At 49.8% G+C, this 14,866-nt stretch overlaps 1 protein-coding gene across 3 annotated transcripts in view; it reads left to right on the top strand.

Annotated features, from left to right (window-relative positions):
• The window catches only part of PINLYP (phospholipase A2 inhibitor and LY6/PLAUR domain containing), a 9,613-nt gene extending 5,299 nt beyond the window's left edge, over positions 1-4,314 (top strand). The window contains exons 3-6 of one of the 3 annotated variants that reach the window (XM_025367441.1): positions 797-913; positions 3,418-3,570; positions 3,769-3,909; positions 4,077-4,314. In XM_025367441.1, the coding sequence (XP_025223226.1) occupies positions 797-913; positions 3,418-3,570; positions 3,769-3,909; positions 4,077-4,222 (557 nt within the window). In that variant the 3' untranslated portion in view covers positions 4,223-4,314. The other 2 variants (XM_025367443.1, XM_025367442.1) reach the window with 2 other exon arrangements.
• Positions 4,315-14,866: the final 10,552 nt, after the last annotated feature.

The following is a 14,866-nucleotide window of genomic DNA, read 5'->3' as shown; positions in this document are numbered from 1 at the left end:
GCCTCCCGGGTTCACGCCATTCTCCGGCCTCAGCCTCCCGAGTAGCTGGGACCACAGGCGCCCGCCACCTCGCCCGGCTAGTTTTTTGTATTTCTTAATAGAGACGGGGTTTCACCGTGTTAGCCAGGATGGAATATAATATATATTTTTTTAAAGAGGGAAAGAGATTTCTTTTCTCCTTAGACTAAGAAATTCAGGCCCCAGTCCCCTCCTCCCCTGCACACAGGAGTCCAGGCAAGCCTCACTTTCCCCAGGACCCAGGTATCTGGGCCCCTAGATTTCCCCTCTCTCAGGACCAAGAAGTTCAAGTCCTCTGCCCTCCTGGTCCTCACTCTCCCTCCTTGACCTGGGATGCAGTCCCCAGCCTCAGGGCCCCCTGCCTGAGCTCCCGCTGTCTACAAGACCTACGTGGTACCTTCAAGGAGGAGAATCCCACATTCAGGAACCAGCTGGACCTGAAGTTTCACAAAAGTCCATGGAAACCTCCACCACAACCCCTCCCTGCCCCTGAGCTTTCTCAGAGGACCCTGGCATCCAAAATCCCCAGCCACGTAATTAGGCAAACAGGCTTCATGGTGGAGTCGCTTCCCGTCCCTGGAAGCAGCTTTGCTGGCATCACCACTGCTTCTTCGTCCTACTCTGGACAGTTCCTTGGGCAGCGGTCAACATCCTGACCATGAAAAACCAGGGAGCTGCTGGTCCCTCCTCTCTCAGGACACAAAAGTCCTAAGTCAAAGTTGTGGTCCGAAGACCACACCACCCATGACTACAGCCTCGCCTTCTGTCTACACTGCAGGGTGCCCACTACGCTGCGAAATATGTAAGGCACCCGGGAGCAGGTGCCATGGCCAAATGAGGACCTGCAGCAGCGACAAGGACACATGTGTGCTCCTGGTGGGGAAGGCTACTTCAAGTAAGACGATGTGGCCTGGGACCTGGTGGGGAGATGGGGTGTACCTTCAGGGTGGAAGAGACTACCATGCTGAGGGGGGATCATCATGGTTCTCAAGATGGGGGAGCGTGGGAAGAAATTAGTGGAGAGCAGGAAAGAGGGAAAGACCATCATGAGATGGAGGGAAGAGAAATAAATGGTGTGATGGAAATCATTATTGTCACGGGATTCTGAAAATGAGACTGTCCTAAAGAGAAGGAAAACGGGGGGAGGGGTGAGAGTTAATAGACTTTCTTAGGCAGAAGAGGGGTAAGGAAAGACATTGTGTGGGGGGGCAGAGAAATAGTGAGAGGGGAAGAATCTAACTGGCAGGAGGTGGAAATGGTGGAGAGTGGATAGAGAAGGAAGAGGCTGGGCTGGGGTGGGAGAGTGTTAAAAGGAAGAGGTCATTCCTGGCAGCAGAGGGAGGAGAGATGATGTTGGAGTGTCGGAGTAGTGGGAGAGACAGAAAAGGGACCACCCCAAACAGGAGAGGGACGATAACCTTGAAGTATGGAACAAACCATTTTTCTTTTCTTTTTTGAGACGGAGTCTCGCTCTGTCACCCAGGATGAAGTGCAGTGGCACAATCTCTGCTCACTGCAACCTCCACTTCCCGGGTTCAAGCAGTTCTCCTGCCTCAGTCTCCCAAGCAGCTGGAATTACAGGTGCGTGCCATCACGCCTGGCTAATTTTTGTTTTTTGTAGAGACGGGGTTTCGTCATGTTGGCCAGGCTGGTCTCCAACTCCTGACCTCAAGTGATCCTCCCGCCTCGGCCTCCCAAAGTGCTGGGATTACAGGCATGAGCCACCGTGCCTGGCTGAGCAAATCATCTTAAAGAGGAGAAGCAGAGACAGGGAGGGGGAGATGTGGATGAGCAAAATAAAAGGGAGGCCAGGCACGGTGGTTCACGCCTGTAATCCCAACATTTTGGGAGGTTGAGATGGGAGGATCGCTTAAGCCCAGGAGTTTGAGATCAGCCAGGACAACAAAAAGAGATCCCATCTCTACAGAAAAAGAAAAAAAATTAGTTGTGCATGGTGGCACATGCCTGTAGTCCCAGCCACTTGGGAGGCTGAGACAGGAGGATCACTTGAGCTTGGGAGATCGAGGCTGCAGTAAGTTAAGTGCACACCACTGCACTCCAGCCTGGGTGACAGAGGGAAACCTGTCTCAGAAAATAAAATGGAAGAGAGAAGATGGGCATGAGTTAAATGAAAGAGACCACCCCAGACCTGAAAAAGGATGGAGGAGAAAGGGAGCAATGGAAGAGACCAGTGGGGAACAGGGATGTTTATACAAAGCTGAAAGAGACTTTTAGTCACAGGAGGAGAGATGGTGAGGCCTGGTGAGGGAATGAAGGTGACTTCGGATGCAGGGAGAAACCACTGGTCGGGAGGGGCTGTGAAAGGAAAGTGAGATACAAGATCACCCAGCCACCGTTGGTGGGTTAGGGAAGGACCTGAAAGGCTTGAAGAGACCCCCCCATCCCGACATAGAAGAGGAAACGCACCCTGGGGAAGGGAGGAGAGGGAGCTGGGGGACCCCTCGATGGGGTGAAGGGGGAACCAGTGAATTGGGTAGGAAGAGACCACCACATGGTGGGGAGGGGGAAGGCCGGGGAGGCTGGAAGAACCCACCTTAAACATAGACCTGAAAATAGCTAAGAGGGGCAACAAGAGACCCTTGATGGGAGGTCTGAGGAGTGACCATGGCAGGATCTGAGAGAGGAGGATGCCTGTTGCTGGGACTGGGGTTCATTGAAAGAGACTACAGGGTGGGCGGGGGAGTGGCGGGGAGTTATGGAGGCTGGAAGAGACCATTTCACGAAGGCATGGGGGTGGCCATAGGCGGCCTGAAATAGAGCAATCCCGGCAGGACAGGGAGAGAGGGGTGGCCGTGGGTGGGGTGGGGTGGAAGGGACCACATCCGGCAGGCTGAGGTTGGCAATGGGGAGCTGGAAGAGACCACCGAAGGCCGACTAGGGGCTATGGCAGCGGGAGGGAGGGCTACCTAAGAAACCACTCCAGGCCATGCCTCAGACAGATTAGGCCGCATGGCTCTAGGGGACTTGAAAGAGACCACCCTGGCCGGGCGGGCGCAATGGCTCCCTCCTGTAATCCCAGCACTTTGGGAGGCCCAGGTGGGGGGGATCACCTGAGGTCAGGAGTTCGAGACTAGCCTGGCCAACATGGTGAAACCCCGTCTCTGCTAAAAATACAAAAAAATAGCTGGGCATGGTGGCGGTCGCCTGTGATCGCAGCTACTCGGGAGGTGGAGGTTGCAGTGAGCGAGATCGCTCCATTGCACTCCAGCCTGGGCGACTCCGTCTAAAAAAAAGAAAAAAAAAGAAAGAAAAACAAGAAAGAGACCACCCCAGGAAGTTGTGGGGCTGGGGAGGCCTAGGGTTAGGTGAGACCTTGAGGCAGGGGTTGAGGCCAGGGAGTGGTCAGCCAGCACCATCCTGCCTGTCCCCATCCCACAGACGGCAAGGAGTGGGTGCACACCTACAAGGGCTGCATGAGGTCCCAGGACTGCTACTCCGGCGTTGTATCCACCACCATGGGCCCCAAGGACTACATGGTAACCAGATCCTTCTGCTGCCAGAGCGACGGCTGCAACAGTGCCTTTTTGTCCGGTAAGAGCCCGTGGTGCGTGGTGTGTGCTCTGGGTCTCTACTGACCCTTGCTGTAGCTACTTGCCGGCTCTGAGCCTGTTTCCTTACCTGTAAAATGCAGTGTCTGTTAACAACCCTGGTGTTCCCCGGGGTTGTTGGGAGGTTGGGGGAACGGTTTAAACATCCCTAATTCACCTTACACTTCATCCTCATCCTCAGTTCCCTTGACCGATCGTACTGAGAATGGCCTGATGTGCCCCGCCTGCACTGCAACCTTTAGGGACAAATGCATGGGGCCCATGACCCGCTGTACTGGCCAGGAAAACCGCTGCGTCTCCTTATCTGGACACGTGCAGGCTGGTGAGTGGTGGTGCCTGGATCTCTCGAGAAGGAAACAGAACTAGAGGCCCAAACTTCTAGGTTCCATGGGAGGAGAGGATTCCAGAGAAGTGGGTGAGGATGTGTTCTGGGATTATGAGGAAGAAGGGGCTGAGGTCCCTGATTCCAGTCTGAAATCTCCCTTTCAGGTATCTTCAAACCCAGATTTGCCATGCGGGGCTGTGCTACAGAGAGTATGTGCTTCGCCAAGCCTGGTGCTGAACTGCCCACAGGCACCCATGTCCTCTTCCTCCACCATACAGAGTGTACTCACTCCCCCTGGAAAGCTATCTGAACCGAGGAAGATATACGTGGTGTGAAGTCCCCATTTGTCCTCAGCCTGTAACTCCCCGTGTGCCTATAAAAAAGTTAATAGAGCAAGCCTGAGTCCTTGTGGTGTGATGTATCTTGAGGAGATAGAATGCAGGAAATAAGGGGTCTCAATCCTCATTTCAAATCCTCTCCTTTTGAGGAAGAGAGGGAAGGCCCTGCCTTCTTTCTTTCTTTTTTCTTTTTTTCAGACAGGGTCTCACTCTGTCACCCAGGCTGGAGTGCAGTGGTGCATTCAAGGCTCACTGAGGCCTCAACCTCCCGGGCTCAAGTGATTCTCCCACCTCAGCCTCCCTAGTAGCTGGGACTACAGGCATGCACCACCATGCCCGGTGATTCTCCCACCTTGTTCTCCCTAGTAGCTGGGACTACAAACGTGCACCACCACGCCCTGCTAATTTTTTATTTTTTGTAGCAACACGGTTTCACTACGTTTCCCAGGCTGGTCTTGAACTCCTGGGCTCAAGCGATCGTTGGCCTCCCAAAGTGCTGGGAGGACAAGGTGTGAGTCACCATTCCTGGTGGCCCTGCCTTTTGTGAAGGGGTTACTCTTTGCCAGGTCCCTGTGCTGTGTTTTCCATGCTATACCTCATTTCATGATCATAACAACTCTGTGAGGTTGATACTATTAACCCCACTCTACAGATGAACAAACTGAGGCATAGATTGTGGGTGTCATTTGCCTTGGGTCAAACAACTAGGGAGGATCAGAACCTTGATTTGAACCCAAGTCTGGTATACTTCAGAGTCCATGATCATCTCTCTCAATTAACTGCTTCCTCTTTTTGCCTCAATGTTCATGTCTGCAAAATGTAGATATTAATAGTTATAACCTCAAGGTTGTTGTAAGAGTCAAATGAAAGACAATTTAAAAAGCGCCTAGTGCAATGCCTAGCACCTTTAAGACCATGTGGATTCTAAAGACAATGTATGCCTGAGTAAACAGTAATCATCATAATAGCTGCCACTTACTGAGTGGCCATTAGTTGACAGGTGCTAAACATTGACATCAATTGGGACAGACTAGATGATGTTACAGTAACAAAACAAGTCCCTGATCTCAGTGGTTTAAAACAACAAAGTTGTATTAACTAACACTGTAGTAATGCTGTATAACAAATCATCCTAAAACTGAGACTTCTTTTTTTTTTTTTTGAGAGAGAGAGTCTCACTCTGTCTCCCAGGCTGGAGTGCAGTGAAACCATCACAGTTTACTGCAGCCTCAACCTCATGGGCTCAATGGATCCTCCCCGCTCAGCCTCCCTAGTAGCAGCGACTACAGGCATGCACCACCACGCCCAGCTATTTCCTGTGATTTTTTTTTTTTTTTTTTTTTTTTTGTAGAGACAGGGTTTCCCCATGTTACCCAGGCTGGTCGCAGACTCCTGGGTTCAAGTGATCCACCCACCTAGGCCTCCCAACATGAAAACTGAGACTTATACCAACAAGCATTCTTCTAAGGGTTTGTGGGATGGCTGCTTTGGTTCCAGTTTGGGAGGATTCAGGTCTCTTCCATGAGATTCCACAATTTTCTGGGATCAGCAGCTCCCTGGCAAATGTTCTCATGGCACATCACGGGAGCACAAAAGCCAAGGGCATTTAAGGCCCTTGCTAAGGTTAGGTCTGCTAAAATTCCATTAAGTAAATCAAATGGTCAAACCCATCAGTGGAGCAGGGAAATATACTCCCCCTCCAGCGGGAGGGAGAGGAGTGGATATTTGATGAATGACTGCCCATTCTCAAAAGGTTAATTTTTCCTTCACCCTAGCACTATCCAGAGGGTGTTCTGCTCCTTATAGTCATAAACCAGCCACTGGCAGGGTGTGGTGGCTCACGCCTGTCATCCCAGCACTTTGGGAGGCCGAGGCAGGAGGACCACTTGAGCCCAGGAGTTTGAGACCCATCTGGGCAAAAATACAAAAAAAGAAAAAAAAATAGCCAGGCGTGGTGGTGCACACCTATAGTCCCAGCTACCTGGGAGGCTGAGGCGGGAGGATTGCTTGAGTCTGGAAGGTGGAGGCAGCAGTGAGCTGAGATCTTGCCACTGCACTCCAGCCTAGCTGACAGAGACCCTGTCTTAAATAAATAAATAAATAAAGCATCCACCAATTTGAATGTGGCCAATTTCTGTGTCATGGGAAGTTTACCATGGGTAATCACACGCTGTGATCCAGAAGTGACTTAATACAAGTCACTGGATGGAGTTAGTCACTGGATGGAGTTAGTCACATGGCCCACCTGGCCACATGGGGACCAGGAAGTGAGATCCTGCCCCAAGGTCAGAAGGCAGAGAACTGGACATGTTTCATTAACAGCACAAATGACCACCATGACCCCTTAGAAGCTGTTTTTCATTTTATTTTCACTACTTTATGTGATAGGCACTATTATTCGCATCCCTGTTTTCAGGAGACATCGGAGGCTCAGAGGGCTGTCACACTGGAGGTCCCACAGCCTAAAAAGTGGCAGAGTTTAAGATTTTAATCACTGAGTCATGTTGTTGGGCAGAAAGAGACCACATCACACACAGAGAGAACAAGTCTGTTATTAGTTGCTTTTGCTACATAACAAACCACTCCAAAATTTAGTGGTTTAGAACAATCACCTATTTAGTTGATGATTCTCTGGGTTGCCACTTGGTCTGGGATCAGCTGGGCAGTTGTTTCGCTGGTCTCAGCAGGGTTCAGCTGCCTATCAGCTAGGGAGCTCTGTTCCAGAGGTCGGTTGGCTATGGGTGGCGAGGATCAAGGATGACTGGGCCATGTGTCTCTTTTCTCTTTATTACCCAGCAGGTTAGTCCAGGTCTTTTCTTTTTCTTTTCTTCTTTTTATTTTTTTAGACATTGTCTTGCTCTGTCACCCAGGCTGGAGTGCAGTGGAGCCATCGTAGCTCACTTCAGCCTCGACTGGGCTCAAACAATCTGCTTGCCTCAGCCTCCCCGATGTAGTTGGGACCACAGGCACACACCACCACATCTGGCTAATTTTGTTGTAGTTGCTTTTTTGTAGAGATGGGGGTCTTGCCATGTTGCCCAGGCTGGTCTCGATCTCCTGGGCTCATGAAATTCTTCCCTTTGCCTCCCTAAGTGCTGGGATTATGGGTATAAGCCACCATGCTCAGCCAGCCTGGGGGTTGGATGTGGCAGTGGTGGTAGGGGTACCAAGGGGAGCAAAAGAGGAAGTCCCAGTGCATAAGCACTTTTTTTTTTTTTTTGAGATGAAGTCTCGCTCTGTTGCCCAGGCTGGAGTACAGTGGCGCAGTCTCACCTCACTGCAACTTCCACCTTCCAGGTTCAAGCTATTCTCCTGCCTCAGCCTCCCGAGTAGCTGGGACTACAGGTGTGCACCACCACACCCGGCTAATTTTTTGCATTTTTAGTAAAGACAGGGTTTCACTGTGTTAGCCAGGATGGTCTTGATCTCCTGACCTTATGATCCGCCCGCCTCGGCCTCCCAAAGTGCTGGGATTACAGGTGTGAGCCACCGCACCCGGCTGCTTAAGTACTTTTCAAGCTTCTGCTTGTATCATGTTTGCTATTGTTCTAGTGGCTGAAGCAAACCACATAGTCAAGTCTAAAAGGAGAGCAACAATCCAAGGGCATGGCTACAGAAAGGCTGGCCCAATTGGGGTCATTAATGGGTACAGCTGGCTCCAGAGCTAAGGCGCTTTACCATCATAAGCTCCCAATGTTTAAACAGTAAGTCTGCCTGCACTCCTTCCAAGGTGGTAAAACTCAGATACTGATAAATTCTCTTGATCACAGCCCCGTCTTTTCCCAGCAGATTCCCCACCATCCCTCCTATGCCCAGATGCTGGAGTCTAGGTTTCCAGCCCAGTTAAAATCTCAAGAGGCCGGGCGCGGTGGCTCAAGCCTGTAATCCCAGCACTTTGGGAGGCCGAGACGGGCGGATCACGAGGTCAGGAGATCGAGACCATCCTGGCTGACACGGTGAAACCCCGTCTCTACTAAAAAATACAAAAAATTAGCTGGGCGAGGTGGTGGGCGCCTGTAGTCCCAGCTACTCGGGAGGCTGAGGCAGGAGAATGGCGGGAACCCGGGGGGCGGAGCTTGCAGTGAGCTGAGATCCGGCCACTGCACTCCAGCCTGGGCGGCAGAGCCAGACTCTGTCTCAAAAAAAAAAAAAAAAAAAAAAATCTCAAGGATCTTTCTTTTCCCTCAAACTCCAAAAGAACAGACACGCAATAGGATTTCTATTCATTTTTATTCATTCCTCCAAAGAGCACCATAGGCCAACCACACCCTTGATGTGTCCTTCATGGTTCCCCACTGCAGTGGACACAAATCCCTCCATCATTATTCAGGAATGTATGGAACTCTGCTGTGGTGATGAGGTTGTCTCGTCCACTCACCCAAGTTTTCCATGCCTGTTCTGCTTCTGATGGCAGTGCCAAAATTCATCATACATTTCCTTGAATTCCTGCCTCCAAGGGTCTTCCAGCCCTGTGGTGCCATGCAGACACACTCCAATGGAGGCCAGTGATCTGTCTACAAGGGAGTCTTAGTCTTTTCTGCTTGGATGCTCCCAGAGACAGATGCCTACTTATGTCTTCACAAAGACTAAAATTCAATCCCATCAAAAGTCATGATTTAAAAGGCGACCATCCCCAAAAGAAGTCGTAACACTCAAGCATATCAATATATACAACGATGTAAACACAACCAATCTACAACTATATCAACACAACCAGCACTCCTCTATGGGCACAGACACACACACACAAAATTGTCTTGCTTTCTCAGATATGATCTCTGGCATGACTCCCGCTGGCATGAGGGCAGAGGAAATTGAGAGCAGCAAAGCATATAGCAGTGATGTCAGACAGGACCAAATCAGAGACAGAGTCAAAGTGGCAGAAAAATGAGGAGCACACTCCGAGCAAAGGCATGGGGGTGAGACAAAGGCGCCCGGACTAGAGCCATCTTGGTGCTGCCCAGGGGTGGGTGGCACTCATGTCTGAGCTCCCTGTGTCAGGCTTTTCAGGAAAGGGTGCACTGTTATGTGTGTGTATGCATGTTGTATGCATGCACATACATACACACACTGAATTCTCACCATAACCATGTGAGGTAGATGCCATTTGTGGAGTGACTTGCCCAAGTCAGTAGAAGGACTATCTGCCCCTAGAGCTAGACTGATAGAATTTTCTATGTTGATAGAAGTATTCTGTACCTGCACTGTCCAATACTGTAGCCACTAACCACATGTGGCTACTCTGTATTAACACTGCACTACTGTCAATGAAACATAGAATTTTAAGTTTTATTTACTTTTAATTGAACAGCTGAGGCCAGGTGTCGTCGCCCATGCCTGTAATACCAGCACTTTGGAAGGCTGAGGTGGGAGGATCACTTGAGGCCGGGGGTTCAAAACCAGATTGGTGGCAGGCGTAGTGGCTTATGTATGTAATCCTAGCACTTCAGGAGGCTGAGGTGGGCGGATCGACTGAGGTCAGGAGTTCAAGATGAGCATGGCCAATGTGGTGAAACCCTGTCTCTAAGAAAAATATCAAAATTAGCCGGGCATGGTGGCACACACCTGTAGTCCCAGCTACTCAGGAGGCTGATGCAAGAGAATCAGTTGAAACTGGGAGGCAGAGGTTGCAGTGAGCCGAGGTCATGCCCACTGCACTCCAGCCTGGGTGACAAAGTGAGACTCTGTCTCAAAACAAAACAAAACAAAACAAACAAAACAAAAAAACCCACTAGCTTGGTCAACGTAACAAGACCCGCATCTCTACTTAAAACATTGACACTCGGCCAGGCGCGGTGGCTCACGCCTGTAATCCCAGCACTTTGGGAGGCCAAGGCAGGCGGATCACGAGGTCAGGAGATCGAGACCATCCTGGCTAACATGGTGAAACCCCGTCTCTACTAAAAATACAAAAAATTAGCCGGGCGTGGTGGTGGGCGCCTATAGTCCCAGCTACTTGGGAGGCTGAGGCAGGAGAATGGCATGAACCCGGGAGGCGGAGCTTGCAGTGAGCCGAGATCGCGCCACTGCACTCCAGCCTGGGCAACAGAGTGAGACTTCATCTCAAAAAAAAAAAAAAAAAAAAAAAAAAATTGACACCCATCTCAGTTTTTGGAAAACTATTATATAATTGGAACAACTTGGATATGTAAATCTACTTCTCCAACTATGAATTTTATGAAATTGAAAAACAGGTCAAGCATTTTGGATGAAAATGTATCATGGTAATTGAGATTTGGTGTAAGTGTAAAATATACACCAGATTTTGAAGACAGCATAAAAGAATGTAACATAACTCATTTAAATACCAATGATGCCAGGCGCAGCGGCTCACGCCTGTAATCCTAGTACTTTGGGAGGCCGAGGTGGGCGGATCACCTGAGGTCAGGAGTTTGAGACTAGCCCGGGCAACATGGCAAAATCCCATCTCTAACCAAAAATACAAAAATTAGCGGGCATGGTGGCGGGTGCCTGTAATCCCAGCTACTCGGGAGGCTGAGGCAGGAGAATCACTTGAACCCGGAAGGTGGAGGTTGCAGTGCACTGAGATTGTGCCACTGCACTCTAGCCTGGGCAACAGAGCGAAGCACCATCTCAAACAAACAAAACAAAACAAAAAACGACCATATGTTGAAAGCTATTTTAGATACATTGGGTTAAGTAAAACATGTTAAAATAAATTTAACCTGTTTCCTTTTACTATTCTAATGTGGCTATTAGAAAACTTGGCTGTAATCTGAGCACTTTAGGAGGCTGAGGTGGGCAGATAACTTGAGGCCATGAGTTCAAGACCAGTTTAGCCAATGTGCTGAAACCCCATCTCTACTAAAAATACAAAAATTAGGCTGGGTGTGGTGGCTCATGCCTATAATCCCAGCACTTTGGGAGGATGAGGCCAATGGATCACCTGAGGTCAGGAGTTCAAGACCAGCCTGGCCAACACAGTGAAACCCCATCTCTACTAAAAATACAAAAATTAGCTGGGCATGATGGTGCGTGCCTGTCATCCCAGCTACTTGGGAGGCTGAGATTGCAGTGAGCCAAGATCGCACCACTGCACTCCAGCCTGGGTGACAGAGCAAGACTCTGTCTCCAAAAAATAAATAAATAAAATAAAAATATAAAAATTAGCTGGGTGTGACGGCTCACACCTGTAATCCCAGGACTTTGGGAGGCCGAGGCGGGTGGCCTGAGGTCGGTAGTTCGAGACCAGCCTGACCAACATGGTGAAACCTCGTCTCTACTAAAAATACAAAAATTAGCCAGGCATGGTGGCATATGCCTGTAATCCCAGCTACTCAGGAGGCTGAGGCAAGAGAATCACTTGAACCTGGGAGGCGGAGGCTGCAGTGAGCCGAGATATTGCCACTGCACTCTAGCCTGGGTGACACAGTGAAGCTCCATCTGAAAAAAAAAAAAAAAAAAAGAAAAGAAACTTAAAATGACATATATGTGGCTTGCATTTTGCTTCTACTGGACAGTGCTGCCCTGAAGCTCTCCCATTCCATCAGGTGGCTGACATGCCTGATTGCAGGGCTTAGACACTAATATGAGGGGGCAAAGAGGTGTAGTGGATATTACAGATATGTATGAATATTCTTCCCCTAAAGCTGAAAGAGCTTTCATGGAAATGCCTGGAGCCATTCAGTATAGAACCAAGTGCTCTTCCCCATGGTAGATAACTCAACTTTGATGGGACACATTGTGTCAGCAGTGGGGGAGACAGTGGTACCATCCCTTGAGTATCTCCCCTTGGATCAGTCACCCTTGTCTTCAGCTTCTAAGAGAGACAGGATCTCAAAACTCTTGAAGGTTCTTGTCCAGCCCTTTCATTTCACAGATGGGAAAATAAGGCACTGTCCAAGTAACACACAGTGACAGTGGCAAAGTTGCGCTTGCTTCCCAGGCCCCTGACCTCAGACAAGGGTGTTCTCTCCAATTAAATGCTTGTTTCTCCTTATCTTGCTCCATTTTCCTATCTTGTGGCAAGAGATCAACAATCGAAATTCCAATCCTAGTTCTGACACTGATCAATGAAATAAACATGTAGGCTGGGTGTGGTGGCTCACACCCGCAATCCCATCAAGGCAGGAGGATCACTTGAGGCCAGGAGTTCAACACTAGTGTGGGCTACAAAGCTAGAACCCGTCTCTACAAAAAATTTGGTGCTGTGTACCTACAGTCCCAGCTACTCTGTAGGCAGAGGTGGGAGGATCATTTGAGCCCAGGAGTTGGAGGTGGCACTGAGCCACGATCATCCCACTGTATTCCAGCCTAGGCAACAGAGCAAGACCCTGTCTCTAAAATAATAATAATAATAGTAAAAAATATTTACGAAGCACCTATTGTATCAGTCACCTATTGTTCTAGATACTGGGGGAACAACAGAGAACAGGACAGGCAACGGGTCAAAAGCCAATAAATAGGTAAATAAATAAGATCATTTTTGACAGTAATAATTGCTACAAGGAAACTCAACTGGCCGAAATGAATGGGGGCATGTGAGTTACTTCAGATAGGGTGGTCAGGGAGGCGAAGGCCTCTCTGAGGGGATATGTGAGCTGAGATCTGACTGAGCGAGTCACAGGAAGGTTTGAGAGTAGAACAGGAAGTTGTGAGTAGAGCCTTGAAGAAAAGAGAAGAGCAGGTGCAAGGGTCCCCAGGCAGGACTCAAGGTGGCACTCAGGCATCAGAAAGAAAGTCAGGTGGGCATGATGGCTCACACGTGTAATCCCAGCACTTTGGGAGGCTGAGGCGGGTAGATCACCTGAGGTCAGGAGTTTGAGACCAGCCTGTTGGCCACAACAGGGTGAAACCCCTTCTCTACTCAACTACAAAAATTAGCCAGGTGTGGTGGCACATGCCTGTCATCTCAGATACTTGGGAGGCTGAGGCAGGAGAATCGCTTGAAGCTGGGAGGAGATTGAAGTGAGCGGTGATCACATCCCTGTACTCCAGGCTGCGTGACAGGGCGAGATTCCATCTCAAAAAAATAAAAAATAAAAAAAGGAAGGAAAGCCTATCAGGCTGGACAGGAGTGGGAAGGGGCAGGGAATGAGAATAAGCAAGGGCCAGACCCTCAGGGCCTCAAGCCTGCCCTCTCTGGACTTTGCTCTTTCTGTCTACAACAAAAGGGATTCTATCACTTGGATTCTCAGATCCTCCTTTTCTGTTTTTGACACTGAAGAATTCTGTAACCTGCAGCTTTTCCCCTACATGTGGCTAGCAGCCTAGAACATTCCAGGCACTGTGGTTTCTGCCTTTGCTTCATTCACTCCTGGCATATTCCCATGGTCTCAAATGCCTGGCCACTCATTTGGTGGGCCCCTGGCTCAGCGCAGTACCCTCTATGTACATCAGAAAGCAGAGTCTCTTGGGGATACCTAAGGTGTCCATACAGAAGTGTTTGGACCAATGCAGCAGTACAGCTGTTCTTCCAAAAAGGAAGTTGCACAAAACACCAAGGCCAAAAAAAGAGAGAAACAGACTCTTTTCCTGAAGAAGAGAGACAGAGAAACAGACTCCCCAGAGATCATCTGAATTGCTCAGCACCTAGAAGATGAAGGCAGTCATATCCCTTCCCAGTCACACTCACAGAGGCAGTTGCCGGGATCCCAATACAAGGTTTGGAGGAGCTGTCTCTGAGGTATTCTTTCCTGCCCTTCCACACCCAGAAGGCCTCATTCCTGGTCCCTGGCTACTTCTAGAGCCCACCATGCCCAGACCTCTTACCCACCTCACCTCATTTTTGTGGGACCACCCTCCCTACATACTTTTGGAGGGCAATTGTAGAAACCCATCCGCTCCCCAGGAGAGATCAAGAAGTCTCCAGCTTTCTCCCACAAGCCCCCTGATCCGTCCTCCAGATGCAGACCTCCCCTTACCCAAGAATTAGGAACCAAGGTCCACAGCCATCTTAGGACCCTGGAGTCTGAGACCCTGGAGGCCTCCACCACCCCATCAAGACTCAAAGCCCACTGCTCCTTGGGGACCTGTGTGCAGGCTTTTTCCCCCAGAGAAATGTAGACCCTGTTTCCCTCTGAGGCTCTGAAGCCCAAGAGTTCCAGCTCCCTGGGGCGCTCAGGTCTCCCTCCCCTATACTGGAGTTTAGGTACCAGTCATGGACACCTCCCCACCAATTAGGAAACAGGACTTCTCCCCTCCCCTGGAGGACTAAACATCCAGTAACTCCAGTTTCTACTCCCTAGGAGACAAAGACATAGTCCCTGCTAGACTCTGGGCCACCAACTCCCTTCAGGACAGAAGGGTCTGGATGTCATGCACCATGGTTCCCAAAGAAATCAGGATTCCTGGCAGGGCACGGTGGCTCACGCCTGTAATCCTAGCACTTTGGGAGGCCCGGGCGGGTGGATCGCCTGAGGTCAGGAATTCAAGGGCAGCCTGGCCAACAGGCTACTAAAAATACAAAAATTAGCCAGGCTTGGTGGCAGGCACCTGTAAATCCAGCTACTCCGGACGCTGAGGCAAGAGAATCGCTTGAACCTGGGAGGGAGAGGTTGCAGTGAGCCAAGATCGCGCCATTGCACTCCAGCCTGGGCAACAAGAGACTTCGTTTCAAAAAAAAAAAAAAAAAAGGAAAAAAAAAAAAAGAAATT

Source organism: Theropithecus gelada, chromosome 19, assembly GCF_003255815.1.
Source record: "Theropithecus gelada isolate Dixy chromosome 19, Tgel_1.0, whole genome shotgun sequence".
NCBI classification, from domain to species: Eukaryota; Metazoa; Chordata; class Mammalia; order Primates; family Cercopithecidae; genus Theropithecus; species Theropithecus gelada.
The sequence above is the reverse complement of the archived record's forward strand: the minus strand, read 5'-3'. Positions and strand labels throughout refer to the sequence as shown.